The sequence below is a fragment of the Fusarium venenatum genome (assembly GCF_020744135.1).
Source record: "Fusarium venenatum strain MPI-CAGE-CH-0201 chromosome Unknown EDB82scaffold_4, whole genome shotgun sequence".
Lineage (NCBI taxonomy): Eukaryota > Fungi > Ascomycota > Sordariomycetes > Hypocreales > Nectriaceae > Fusarium > Fusarium venenatum.
In genome coordinates, this window is record NW_027072132.1 from 4,643,777 (window position 1) to 4,656,871 (window position 13,095).

The 13,095-nt window shown below is 48.0% G+C and overlaps 7 protein-coding genes across 7 annotated transcripts; 4 read left to right on the top strand and 3 right to left on the bottom strand.

Moving 5' to 3' along the window:
* Positions 1–625: 625 nt before the first annotated feature.
* EDB82DRAFT_329049 (SKIP/SNW domain-containing protein) lies at positions 626–2,966 on the top strand. The gene is made up of 2 exons (XM_025738605.2): positions 626–2,397; positions 2,455–2,966. Exons 1-2 carry the CDS (start codon positions 805–807, stop codon positions 2,623–2,625), a joined length of 1,764 nt encoding a protein of 587 aa, XP_025593349.2. The 5' UTR covers positions 626–804; the 3' UTR covers positions 2,626–2,966.
* Positions 2,967–5,621, top strand: EDB82DRAFT_329024 (galactose mutarotase-like domain-containing protein). Its single transcript, XM_025738606.2, has 5 exons — positions 2,967–4,010; positions 4,058–4,217; positions 4,267–4,305; positions 4,356–5,257; positions 5,315–5,621. The coding sequence occupies exons 1-5, from the start codon at positions 3,307–3,309 to the stop codon at positions 5,520–5,522; spliced, it is 2,013 nt and encodes a 670-aa protein (XP_025593350.1). The 5' UTR covers positions 2,967–3,306; the 3' UTR covers positions 5,523–5,621.
* Positions 5,597–6,851, top strand: EDB82DRAFT_515644 (uncharacterized protein). The gene has a single exon (XM_025738607.2). It carries the CDS (start codon positions 5,992–5,994, stop codon positions 6,502–6,504), a length of 513 nt encoding a protein of 170 aa, XP_025593351.1. The 5' UTR covers positions 5,597–5,991; the 3' UTR covers positions 6,505–6,851.
* Positions 6,852–7,627: 776 nt separating this feature from the next.
* Positions 7,628–8,866, top strand: EDB82DRAFT_480692 (concanavalin A-like lectin/glucanase domain-containing protein; the record flags this gene model as incomplete). The annotated part of the gene is made up of 3 exons (XM_025738608.2): positions 7,628–7,895; positions 7,944–8,714; positions 8,769–8,866. The coding sequence occupies 3 exons, from the start codon at positions 7,628–7,630 to the stop codon at positions 8,864–8,866; spliced, it is 1,137 nt and encodes a 378-aa protein (XP_025593352.2).
* A 422-nt stretch (positions 8,867–9,288) lies between these two features.
* On the bottom strand, positions 9,289–9,963 carry EDB82DRAFT_480693 (Tim17/Tim22/Tim23/Pmp24 family-domain-containing protein; the record flags this gene model as incomplete). The annotated part of the gene is made up of 3 exons (XM_025738610.1): positions 9,289–9,642; positions 9,709–9,804; positions 9,877–9,963. The coding sequence occupies 3 exons, from the start codon at positions 9,961–9,963 to the stop codon at positions 9,289–9,291; spliced, it is 537 nt and encodes a 178-aa protein (XP_025593353.1).
* Positions 9,964–10,155: 192 nt separating this feature from the next.
* Positions 10,156–11,808, bottom strand: EDB82DRAFT_541471 (uncharacterized protein; the record flags this gene model as incomplete). Its single annotated transcript, XM_025738611.2, has 3 exons — positions 10,156–11,431; positions 11,487–11,570; positions 11,622–11,808. The coding sequence occupies 3 exons, from the start codon at positions 11,806–11,808 to the stop codon at positions 10,518–10,520; spliced, it is 1,185 nt and encodes a 394-aa protein (XP_025593354.2). The 3' UTR covers positions 10,156–10,517.
* Positions 11,809–12,037: 229 nt separating this feature from the next.
* Positions 12,038–13,026, bottom strand: EDB82DRAFT_515651 (mitochondrial PGP phosphatase). Its single transcript, XM_065608991.1, has 3 exons — positions 12,730–13,026; positions 12,331–12,669; positions 12,038–12,263 (listed from the first exon to the last, which is right to left on the bottom strand). Exons 1-3 carry the CDS (start codon positions 12,952–12,954, stop codon positions 12,177–12,179), a joined length of 651 nt encoding a protein of 216 aa, XP_065463440.1. The 5' UTR covers positions 12,955–13,026; the 3' UTR covers positions 12,038–12,176.
* Positions 13,027–13,095: the final 69 nt, after the last annotated feature.

Here is a 13,095-nt window from a genome sequence, read left to right on the forward strand (position 1 = left end):
CGGGAATAAAAAGGAGACGGATATTGGAAGTGATATGTATAATCAATGGAAGCAAAGCGCTTGGCTTGGCTGGAAAGCCTTGCATTTGATTTTGACGTAAATGTTTGAGATACTGAAATGAAAGCTGTCATGATGCGCTCGACACTTTGCTTGAATAAATAGTGTCTTTACAGTTGGAGATGAGTTGTTTTGGACTTGAGTAGGCTTTTATCAATACTGACAAGTAAAACAACCCGGATTAGTGTAAATCAATATCACAAGTAAGTTCTTAATGTGCTCTGGTATCTGTAGTTGGCATTGACCTATGACGTGCAATCAAGCATTGCCGATATTTGCTGAGGTACTTAGCAACAGTGAACAGTGGAAGCTCTGAGGATCTTGCAGCCACTTTTAGACATAATTGATCATTCTTTAGTAGCCGGAATAAACTTTCTTGAACAGACATGAGAACCGTATTAAGATGCAAGTCATACTTTTATACCGCCTGGTGTAGTGATGGCTCATGTGGTTGCGCTTCCACTTCTAACTACATAAGACTTATTGATTAGAGAAATCAATTATTGCTACTGAAGACAGTTATATATATAATGCGACAAGTATTTCCCCTACAACAATAAAGTCCAACAACTTTAATCTGGAGTATTAAAGAAATGTTTAAGTCGCTGTCAAATCTTGGCATTGCTGGTTGCTCCATGTATCCTGCGCTAAGCCCCTTTGGGAACATCGCCTCTTGAAATTCTAATAAACCTTGAAGCCTCGCGACCTGAGCAACTCCAACATCATCATCTACACAACCACATAAAAATGACGTCGATCGCCGGGTCGCTACAGGCTGCGCTACCCAAGCCCAAATACACGGGCGAAGAGGAAGAGGCTCCTGCTCGAGCACAGCAACGCGGTGTTCGAATCGTTGGCCCTGGTCAGCTAGACGAGACGCAGGTCGTCCTCAAACGATCTGGCCCTCCAGCATACGGCCAGCGCGCAGGATGGCGACCGCGATCGCAAGAAGACTTTGGAGATGGAGGTGCTTTTCCAGAGATCCCGATCGCTCAATATCCTTTAGAGATGGGGAAAAAAGGCGCCAACTCCAGCAACGCGTTGGCGATTCAGGTTGATTCCGAAGGCAAGGTCAAATACGATGCCATCACGCGACAAGGCCATACCGAGAACCGAATTATCCATACATCTTTCAAAGATCTGATTCCTCTTCGACAACGCGCTGATGCGGGTGAGATCGATCTTTCGCGACCCGACAAGGAGTCTATCGAGGCAACAACAGAGAGGACGAAGAACGCACTGGCCGCCCTTGTTAGTGGTGCGGTGGCGGCTCAGAAACCGAAGAATGTCAATATTGGACAGCGAAAAGATCCCACCTTCGTTCGATATACACCAGCGAACCAGATGGGCGACAACTCCAAGAAGCAAGACCGTATTATGAAGATTGTTGAGCGACAGCGTGATCCTATGGAACCCCCAAAATTCAAGCACAAGAAGATCCCTCGAGGACCCCCTTCGCCGCCTCCGCCCGTCATGCACTCACCACCCCGAAAACTCACAGCCGAAGACAACGAGATGTGGAGGATTCCACCCCCAGTTTCAAACTGGAAGAATCCCAAGGGTTTTACAGTGCCATTGGACAAGCGTTTGGCTGCAGATGGGCGTGGACTGCAGGATCTGGCCATTAGTGATAAACATGCTCAATTTGCTGAAGCTGTCAAGATGGCTGAGCGTCACGCTCGTGAAGAGGTTCAACAACGTGCTATGATGCAACAGCGTCTAGCAGAGAAGGAAAAGGCACAGAAGGAAGACAACCTTCGAGACTTGGCCCAGAAGGCTCGTGCGGAGCGATCCGCTGCTGGCCGTGGGCGTAGGGATTCCCACGGTTCTCACGATTCTAGGGACTCTAGAGACTCGAGGTCACGATCGCGAAGTTATAGTTATTCCGAGTCAGATCGCTCTGACAGCGAGGATGAGGAAGTCAAAGAGCGTGTCAAGGCTCGTCAGGAGAAGCAAAGAGATGAGGAGCGGAAGCTACGGCAGAACCGTATGGGCGCTGAGCGACGAGCTCAGGTCATGGCCCGCGAACAAGGCCGAGATATTTCGGAAAAAATCGCTCTCGGCGTGGCCAAGCCTACACAGTCAAAGGAGACAATGTACGACTCGCGATTGTTCAACCAAACAAGTGGGTTTGATAGCGGCATCAACGAGGACAACCCCTACGACAAGCCTCTCTTTGCTGCACAAGCCGCCATGAACAGCATTTACCGACCACAAGTAAATGTAGACGATGATGACGACGTAGAGGCAGGTGACCGAGAGATGGCTAAGATTCAGAAGAGTAGCCGATTTGGTGAGGCTCTTGGAAAAGGAACATTTAAGGGTGCCGCAGATGCAGAGGTAAGCTCTTCATTTTCCAGGTTCTCATCTACCCATTCACTCTAACATTTTCGACAGGCACGCGAAGGTCCAGTTCAGTTCGAGAAAGATGCTGGGGATCCTTTTAATGTAGACAAGTTCTTGTCAGAGGTGGACCAGAATTCATCTAAGCGCGGTTATGGCTTGCAAGACGACGATAGCAGACAGTCCAAGCGGCCGAGAGTTGACCCCGACGACGATGAAGAATAATCAGCAAATTGGACGGAAAGGTGTGCACGGCTTATACAGTTAGACTCAGTCAGGCGTCAATTCGCAACTTTTTTGCATGAAAGGCATTTTCACAATACCACTACATGAAGCACAGGATGTGCTTCGCCCATTAATTTTACTCAACTCCATGACCGCGACCAAACATTTGTGCCATGACCGATATCCATCGCTAATACGTGGAATCTTTTGTTCTCTCCTCCCTCCGCATTTCGGAAGATTGACCGATTTGGGTCTGTTTTGCGGGGTACAGGCAATAAATCGTTATTTCTAGAGAAGTACGGATACGCATCGTGTTGTTGACCGACCAGGTTCAAGAGGTCATCTGTCCCCGAAGTTTGGTTTCCCCTGACACTCGCTGATCTTTGACCCGAGATCCGAAAGCCAGCGCTGCAATTTCCCCCGAATCATTTGCTAGAGTTCGGGTCTTAGCCTGAAAAGACACGATCGACAGCGTCCCCATGGGGAAATATCATTATCTTGGCCAAGCTGCTCTTACCTTCTCATGGTAGCTTCGTCCCCCACAGGGGTAATTGGGGGCCTGTCGTGGGGTCATGTGGAGGCCTGCTGCAGCTATAAAGACGACGTGAAGTCGCATTGACCGACGAGATTGTCAAGCGACAGCTTCGAGAACTCTAATACTTACACACTCTCGTCGCTGACATGAAGTTCAGCAAGCTTTCCACGGCTTTCCTCGTCTCATTGCTCCATGCACCCCAACTAGTGGCCGCGGCTCTTAATGCGACAGAGACTGATACTCAGCTGGTCATTTCCAATGATCGCCTCTACGCAGCTGTCCAGAAGAAGGGAGGCGCTATCGTGAAGCTCACGCTGGACGGAACGAACCTGCTCGGCAGTCCATCTGGCTCTACTGGAATCGGTCCCTACCTAGATTGTTACTGCACGCCAAAGGGATTCTGGACTCCAGGCTCTGTGACGCCCACGTACAAGCTCTTCAAGGGAAAGGATGCAAAGGGCAAGGACTATGGCGGTATTGTCATGTCTGACACATACGCCGAGACAGGGCAGGTCTTGGAGCAGTACTGGTTTTTGAGAGATGGCGAGACTGGTCTGCACACGTTTAGCCGAGTCGCCTACCACAACGAGGAGCAGCCGTTCCTTCGCAACCTTCAAGAACTTCGAACCCTCTTCCGTCCAAATAACGACATGTGGACTCATCTCCTGACCAACAAAAAGCACTACGCGCCTCTGCCTGGCAAAGAAGCTAAGGACAACCAGGTTGTAGTGCAAGATGCGACATGGTACATGGGAAACACACCCAACGATCCTTATGTCAAGCAGGAGGCGGACTACTTCACCAAGTATACATTTCAGGATAATTGGCGCGATATTGATGCTTATGGATTGTGAGTTTTCTAGCTTTTGATTTTGGGAACTGACTAACAGATGAAAGGTTTGCGGATGGCTCCAAGACCGAAGACGGAGATGCTTATGGCGCTTGGCTTGTCATGAATACTAAGGACACTTATTTTGGAGGTCCTCTGCACTCTGATTTGGTCGTCGATGGTATTTTGTACAACTACATCAGCTCCAATCACCATGGAGACCAGACCGTATGTTCAGTACTACACCTGTTCAGAAAACGTGTGCTAATTTTCATAGCCCAATATCACCAATGGATTTGACCGCACTTTTGGCCCTGTAAGTGATTTCAAAGTGCCGATGACGGTATTCTTACTAATGTACCAAAGCAATACTTCCATTTTAACAAGTTCCCTGGCACGACCGACATTCTCGAAGCTCAGGCCGACGCTGCCCAGTACGCCGATCCGGAATGGAACGCTGATTTCTACGACTCTATCGCCAAGCACGTCCCAAACTACGTCCCTACCAAAGGCCGTGGAAAGTTTGAGATCAAGGTTGATCTTCCTAAGGGGGCCAAGAACGCTATTGCTGTTCTCGCACAGAGCGGTGTCGACTTCCAGGATAATGTGTTCGATACTAAGGCCTACCAGTATTGGGCTAATCTTGATGAAAGTGGCCGGGCGACTATTCCTCGTGTCAAATCTGGAACATATCGTCTCACTGTTTACGCTGATAACATCTTTGGACAATATACCCAGGATAAGATCAAGGTCAATGCTGGCAAGACTGAGAAGAAGAACATTCGCTGGAGAGAAGAGTCTGCCGGCAAGGAAGTTTGGCGGATTGGTACTCCTGACAAAACTTCTGGTGAATACCGTCACGGTTTCGAACCCGACACGTCCAAGCCGCTACAGCCGGAACAGTATCGTATTTACTGGGGAAACTGGGACTTTGTCAAGGATTTCCCCGATGGTGTTAACTTCAAAGTCGGTGAAAGCGATGCTGGCAAAGATCTGAACTATGTTCACTGGAGTGTTTTTGGCGGAAAGGGCAATTACCCTCGCCCAGAGCAGTATGTTGGCAATGGCGATGTTAACAATTGGACACTTGCGTTTGACTTGAAAGAGTCGCAGTTTAAGCACAAAAAGCGAGCTACGTTCACGGTGCAGCTCGCAGGTGCAAAGACCGCTGCGGGAAACACCGACGTTTACAATGCTTCTGAACCTCACTCGAACCTCAAGTATACTGTCAATGTCAATGGCAAGGATCTTGAGCCATGGGTCATTCCGTAAGTTGAGCTTCGCCTTCCTTCAGGATCAGGATATACTAACTCAAGTTGTGAAAGATACCACCAGAGTAGCTCTTGTGCTGTGCGCTCCTCTGTGAGCTGTTACAACCTTGCTCACAAGTTTGAGTTTGATGTTAAATGGTTGAAGAAGGGTGAGAATGAGATGGTTCTGAGCTTGCCTTACAACGCGACCAACTATGAGTCTGCTGTGCTTCCCACTTCTGTCTACGTACAGTACGATGCTCTCCGGTTGGAAATTGAGTAGATAGTTGCGAATTATGTACATATAACTGGGTTGAGGTTGATATTAACAAACACAACTTGTGATTTATTCTTTGATGAGAAAATAATTAGGAAACGTGACACTGAATCGTTCGATGTCATACGACAAGGCTGAGACTAAAAAGAAATGTCCGGTTCCTGGTTCCTGCAGGATCGGAGGGTTTCTTGGAGTTTCACGTTGCGATATCGCTCAATGCGGATTCGAAGGATCGTAGAGGTGGAGTTTTACGTATGTAATCATCAGCTGATGGAGAACTAACAGTAAATCCAAGGATTGTATTCGAGGATACTAGATTTCGGAGGTTTTAATGTTTTAGTGATCGGCAGTTGAGATAAACGATATAAGAGAGAAAGAAGCCTGTGATCTCAAAAGTGTCAGCACTATCAACACCAATACTACCTACCACTGCAATTGGGATTGCATTCCATCAATTGACATCACATCAACAATCATGGCTTCAGGGGCCTTTTTTAACCCGAGGGTTCTCCTTCTGACAACACCTCTCGTCTCATCGAGTATCACTCTTTGGTTCGCCCGTGACCAAAGCTTCTTCCTTTCACTCTTCACCAAAGCGCCCATAGAGCGCAAGAAAGCCAACGAGATCATCCCAGGCTACATTACCAACTTCTACGGCTCAGGCCCATGGGCTGTTCTCACTTTTGTCGGGCTCACATTCACCACTTCCATCAGGAACATCTGGTCTGAGCGCGCTCTGCTGGAGTCTCGCGGGTCGCTGTTCTGGTATGGCTGGTCTGCTGCCCTTGCGTTGGGTCACCTAGCATATGTTCCTGCTGTAGCGTGGAAGCTTAGGGCCTTGTGGGAGGATAACTGCGCTGTTGAGGGAACGGACAATGTTGGGATGCTGGAGAGGTGGTTGACTGTGAATAATACGAGGATGTTTACTACGGACCTTGGCGCTTGGGTTTGTGCTGTTGTAGCTATTTCAACGACGCTGACTGTCTAGAAGCGTGCTCGCATGATACCTAGGGTAGGATGAGTGGTCTTGATCTATAAGTTTGATGTTGATTAATTGTTACTGGGAAAATAAAGAAGAATATATTGGAACACTGTTAATAGTAAGTATCTGAGATAAGACGGACTTCGGCACACGACAACCCATTGTTTAAGAGTATTCTCGGCTTCACGGCAAGTCTCGCCTGGATAGTGTCTCACCCTTGGTCCTGTTAGCGTATAGTGGCTGTAGATGGCGCTTTGCTGCATTCCTGTCCACACCAAGAAATTCAAGTAAATAGTCCAAGTCATAGATACTGTTCCATATACTATATGGACTATGAATTGAATTCGTTTTCGAGTAAAGGATTCTTATTGATCCTAAAAGAGTGACGTGTTGTCAGGCTGTTTTCCTTGGTATCTATTAAGCCACGACAGTGCTAGCTTGTATTTACATGGTGGTTCGAGTCTGGATTACGCGTCTCTATCTATCAATAGGCAACTTAGATCTAAATCCGCCCTTGACACATGCAAAAAAAAAAAAACTGACTATTACCGCATTGTAATCTCGTATTGATTTGAGAATAGGTCGGATTTTGACTTTCGGGGGATATTTTTGTGGCTATTTACCGTGTTACCCCTGAACATCAACCGCCATAAGCATCATCATCACCAAATACAGCAACACTTTTAAGACACAGCCATCACCAAAAACATATACTAATCGGGGACACGGCATTCAATGTGGGGAATGAGCAAGCAAACGGTCAATTCCAAGTTTGGTAGTATGAATGTCTCTAAATCACTGCCAGGTAGAGTCAGTTGGCAGGCAGGCAGTGAGTGGAGGAGCAGCTGCAAACGCTCCCTCCTCAATGTTCCAACCAAGATTCCTTCCCTCTCCTTCCCTCGCTCCTTCTTGTGATAAAAAAAGAATATTGATTCACCTGTACCCTCTTCACGCTCGTGCGTCTGACCGAGACATTTCATCAACATCCACATTCCATCCGCTCGCCCACTCATCCGTCTCTTGATTCTCTTTCCACCACATTGATTGCACTTGATATTATCAACCTCAACTTCCCATTGTTTGAATCCCAACACAATATACACCCAGCCTTACCTGACTCTGTATCGTCATGTCGGGGCATTCAGAAGACTCCAAGGCAGGATCAGCGGCACCCGCCTACGATGAGATTCTACCCTCTCGCACAGGCCAAGATGTTCGTCACGCTTCGTCTCGAATGCCTTGGTGGAACCCTAGGTACTGGGGGAAGATCATCTGGGCTGTTGTTATTCTGGCCTTCGTCGTTATGTTGATCATCGTCATCGCTGTTTCGGTCACGAAAGTGAAGGAGAATAGATATCCCGATTACTCGCCGTTGTCATATAGCCTGGCCGATACATGTAAGTCAATCATTCCTGTCCCCCAAAGCTCTTCTGACAAATGCCCAGATGGAGGAGAATCCTTCTACGATCAGTTCGACTACTTCACAGGATACGACCCCACCCAAGGCTTCGTTCATTACGTCCCACGGGAACAAGCGCAATCTCTTAACTTGACTTCTGCTACTGCTGATTCTGCGTTCCTAAGAGTCGACACTTCTGTTGGCCCCAACGACGAGCCTAATGCTTCAACAGGCCGTTTCTCGGTCCGAGTCGTGTCAAAAAAGACATACGACAGCGGCTTGTTCATATTTGATGTCAAGCATACTCCTTACGGCTGTGGTACTTGGCCTGCTTTGTGGCTAACTGATCCTTCGAACTGGCCAGAAAACGGCGAAATTGACATCATGGAAGCAACAAACAAGGCGGAAAATGGAAACCAGATGACGCTCCACACTACTAAAGGTTGTTCCATGGACGTGCGTCGTAAAAATACAGGCGAAACTCTGCGGAAGGACTGTAATCACGAACTGAACGACAACGATGGCTGCGGTGTTAAGTCGGACGCTGATGGATACGGCACTGGCTTCAACAAAAACGGGGGAGGTATCATGGCTGTGGAATGGCGAAAGGAAGGTATTCGCATGTGGCAGTTTGCCAGGAACTCAATTCCTTCAGACATCAAGTCAAACAAACCCGCACCTAGCACTTGGGGTATTGCCGTCGCCGACTTTCCCAACACGGACTGTGACATTGGCTCTCACTTCAAGAACCAAAGTATCATTGCCAACATCGACCTGTGCGGCAGTCTGGTGTACAATGTTTGGGATAAAACCGGGTGTAAGTTTGCTTTCTTTTATAAGCCGGAAGTGGACTGACATACATATTTCAAAGGTCCTGGTAACTGCAAGAGCCTCGTTGCGGACAATCCTGAAGCATTCAAGAATGCCTACTGGGAGTTTGGTTCTTTCCAAGTGTACCAAGCAAAGTAAGCCGGGATATGGCTGAAGCAAATCGCATGGTTTATGGGTTGAAGCATGGCGTTTAAGGAGAGAGGGAGGTCCCCTTTCATTTTGCTCTTTCGGGATAGGCATTTGTAAAACATGAATTCTGTTGTTATAATACACTGTAGACTCATGTGTTCTACACGAGCAGCCCCTTCACGAAGTACGGGTATTAACACACCTTTTCGTATTTGTGCAATGTCTCCTTCTCCACGTCTATCCATATGCCGCCCCGCATATATTGTGACCAAGAATTCAAATGAGGAGAGAGCCTGTCTCCCAACGCCTTTCCTATGCTCTAGAAACATGATAACCGTAAAACTCCCCAAGCCGCAGAAAATCCTCACATATCTGTACATCTCTTACAAGCCACTCATCGGCCCCTTTTTTTTCTTATCGTTTCGTTACGTTTAGTCGTCCTTGGGTGGTGATCGCATGTAGGCATCAATAGCCGCACTGAAAGCAGCAAAGGCCAAGCAGCCGCCAGCAGCAGCTTGAGGGCCAGCATTCTTGGCTAGAATACCGCCTGTCAAACATCCCGCTGCGACACTGTTGGTGAGATCGTTCTTTGCACGCAGACCCTCGATACCGCACTCAACACCCGAGTATAGCGCTCCAACCTTTCCGAAGTTCTTGGCCATCGACCATGATCGCGCACCCATGTCCTTGAATCCGATCTTGAGTTGTTGCTTTAGAGGCATGGATGTGATTGTGTTTTGCGGGCTACCGGGAGCGGCTGTGTGGTATGGTGTGTCGTAGGACATCTAACCCCAAGGAAAGATTAGCTCGTGATTAAAAGCGAAGAATTGTTTTCAGGCCGGGGGACATACAGAAGCCATAAACATTCCGAACAAACCGCCCATACCAAAACCCATCACTCCGGACATGACAGACTTTCCGAAGCAAGACTCCATCGCAGCTTGGACCTATATTTCTCAGCATTAGCCATTGCGAATCTTTCCCCGCCACCAATCTCTGAGTTGCGCATTTTAACGTACAGCTTTGACGTTGGGATCTTGAGGGCCGCCGACTCCGGGGGGTGCGGCAGCGCCGCCGACTGGAGGGGTCATTCCTGGGAAGTTCATGGTTGTTTGTGCGAGAAGGAGGGTAGAGATGTTGGATCGAGGTGGGACGTTATCGCGGCTCTAGCTGCGGGCGGATGGACTTGAGATTTCCTGGGGAAATCTTTCGGAATTATTTCTGCCAGCTTCGACCGCTTCCGGAGGGCGTTATCGGCAGACGGCCCCACCTTGCCGCTTCGGTAGTCCCGGCCTTCGGACTTGATATGCACGACGTTGATTCATCTTGAAGCGACTAATAGTCGAGACTACAATTGACGAATACTGACTTTGAAAGCGTGGCAAAAGAGATCAAGCTTGCATACATCAGCAAAAAAAAGTATTTGACGACGCCACACCATTTCAAATTCAAGTATCTGGTCCTATTCATCATGGGTTGTATTTTCCTCCTATCACTCTAATTATACATCTCTAGTGTCGAGTTTCAGTAACTAGCGCCCCTTAACCACATGTATTGAACGGTAAAAAGCAAATTCATCACCCAATCATTCTCTCGTCGTCGTTTCTGTCCCGGCTCAATCATCCACCCTCCAATCTTTGTCTCCCATCTGCAACATATTTCAACCATCTTCAGTGGTTGTTTCTTCAGCCGTATCGGCGTGGTTGCTGCTGTTAGTCTTGTTGACGGTGGATAGGCTCGTCAGGAAGTCTTCGACGCTTTGAGGTCGAATCAGGGTCTGCATGTAGCCTTGTTCGTTAGAGAAGCTGCGCTTGTCAACTCGTCGGTTTACCTCATATGAGTAAGGTGTATACGCTGGCTGTTCGAACTCGTGAGGGAGCATCTCGCGAATAGATGGAAGTCTTCCGTCCCATTGCTCCTGGCATGTTCGCTGGCGGCTAGGACCCGGATCCACCCACGAAGATGCATACCCTGGCGCTTGTGGCTGGATTGACTGGGTGCTGGTACTTTCCGAAGTCATGGATGGTGTCTTTCTATACCTCTCGTCTTGTTCGGCTCTGCGAACCGAATGCCTGTATCCTCCTTCCATCTTCTCGGTGGTAGGCTGTTTCAAAAACCCAAGATCGGGCTTTGAGGTGTGCTCAAACGCCATCGTTGGACGCCCAGGAATTCGACTCATCTTAATTCCCGAGCGATCAACTGGTTGGTTCCAAACGGAACCAGAACCAGGAACAGCAACAAAATCAGACTTGGAAAACGGGTAGGGTTCAGATCGAGTAACATCAGCACGGCCAGGCACGATATATCCTTCAGGAGGCTGTTGTTGAGTTACGTTGTCTGGTGTAACAGAATAGGCTCCTGTCTCTTCCAATGTCTTGGGCATGCTGAAAAACGACCGCGAAGGCTGGTCTTCGCTTTGTCGCTCCCGGGGCTGACGTGTCTTGCGTGATTGTCGGGCTTTCGGCTTCGGCTTCGCTTTGCCCTGCAAAAGTTCGACGTTTTGAGGATCCAGGGGCTCCGAAGCTGGAACAGAAGCAGTATGGGGGCGGCGGCACCCATGCTCTTTGAAATACGCTGCTGTTCTATTAGGCTTGAAAGATTCAGACGAGGGTGTATGAATCGGACTGACCTGCGTCGAGCAAATACTTCTCGACAAACTCGGTAGCCTTGGAGGATCTATGACCAGACTTGATGTTTTGGTAGTAATGCTCGTCTAACAAGATTAGTATGCCGACAAGATGGTAATAGAACATCTGAAACTCACAGAGCGACGTTCCAGTATATTCCCGGCGGGCATTAGCGCCAGACAACTTGTTCATTTCATCAGCAAGCTGGTCCCATGAGAGACAGTCGTTGTCGTTGTCGTCGGGGTATGCGGCCGCCGGTGATTGGGGAATGATGACCTCCCAGAGCAATCGTTCCTCGTCCTTGGACCAAGACTTACCACCCATGGCGAGTCGGAGCGGATCAGAGTTCTTATAAAAAAGAATTGAAGTACAGAATATATATAAAGGAAGTGATGATGGATTATAGAAGTGCGATGTGGGAAAGTAGACAGGAAGGCGAACATAAGGTCACAAAGATGCTTTATAGACAGTACAGGATAACAGATGAGTGATTCAGTCCTGATTACATATTTAAACTGAGCCATGATTAGAGTCATGGACGGTCACCTGCTCCTGCTGAATGAGAGACAATAGAGAAGTTTTTAGATGTGATTCATTGTCAACGTAACAGAGAGGGCGAACTAGTTGAACGTAAGGGGCCACGGCAAATTTGCAGGCAGCAATCCACCTTATGACAACGCCTGCGACAGTATCTACTCCTCGAACATGCTTTGAGGTTCAGGGGCATGTAAACCTCGGCCAAGTAGGAATGACGCCAGAGGCCGTTCCAATCTCGAAAACTGGTATTGTCAGCCACCGTTTGCTAACGCATCCGTGTTTGAGATTGAGGGGTAGACAGTTACTCACGATGCTCTTCTTCTCGAGGGGTATCACTCCGTCTTTAACCCAGAACCCCCACCCTCCCGTCATATTGGCGAGCATCATATCCGTCGTCAGTCTATCACCGACAAACGCAACATGTCCGGGGTGTGTTACTCCAGTCTCCGGATGTTTCTTGAAGTACTCCATGATCTCCTGGCCGCACCCTGGCTTCTTGACTGAGTGTGACAATACTGTGATGCCAGTATTCTCCTCAACTTCAGCAGCAAGCTTTAGATTCTTATCCCAGGAAGTTGCGCCTGCGGTATTTGAGACCACGAGCAATTTGCGCCCGGGATATGCCAGCCTTAACTTTTCGAAGTGAGTCTATGCACAAGTTTAGCGGACGGTCATGACCAAATTTGTGAATGTTTAAAGAATGATCACCTTATAAGATTCGTATACTTCAATTCTATCGGGATAAGCAAAACAATCGTCTTTATCAAGCACGACAGCCTTGACCTCTACTTTCCGGCCATCTTGCTGTAGGCCCTTTTCTAGTGGAATTGGCAAATCATTGAATGTTGATACAGTGTGGTGAGGTAAACATAGGCTCGGTTTAAATACAAGCCTTGTTATATTTAATGAAGCTGAAAGATTTAAATTCAACATCTTTTTGATGATTATAGAAATTGTTAATGAAGAATGAAATAATTCAATGTCGTTGAGAAAGTTGAGCTCGCGCCACACTGAGCAGTGCCACCAGCGCCACAGCAATTTAGCAATTTAGCAGGCGCGTTACCACGCGACGGG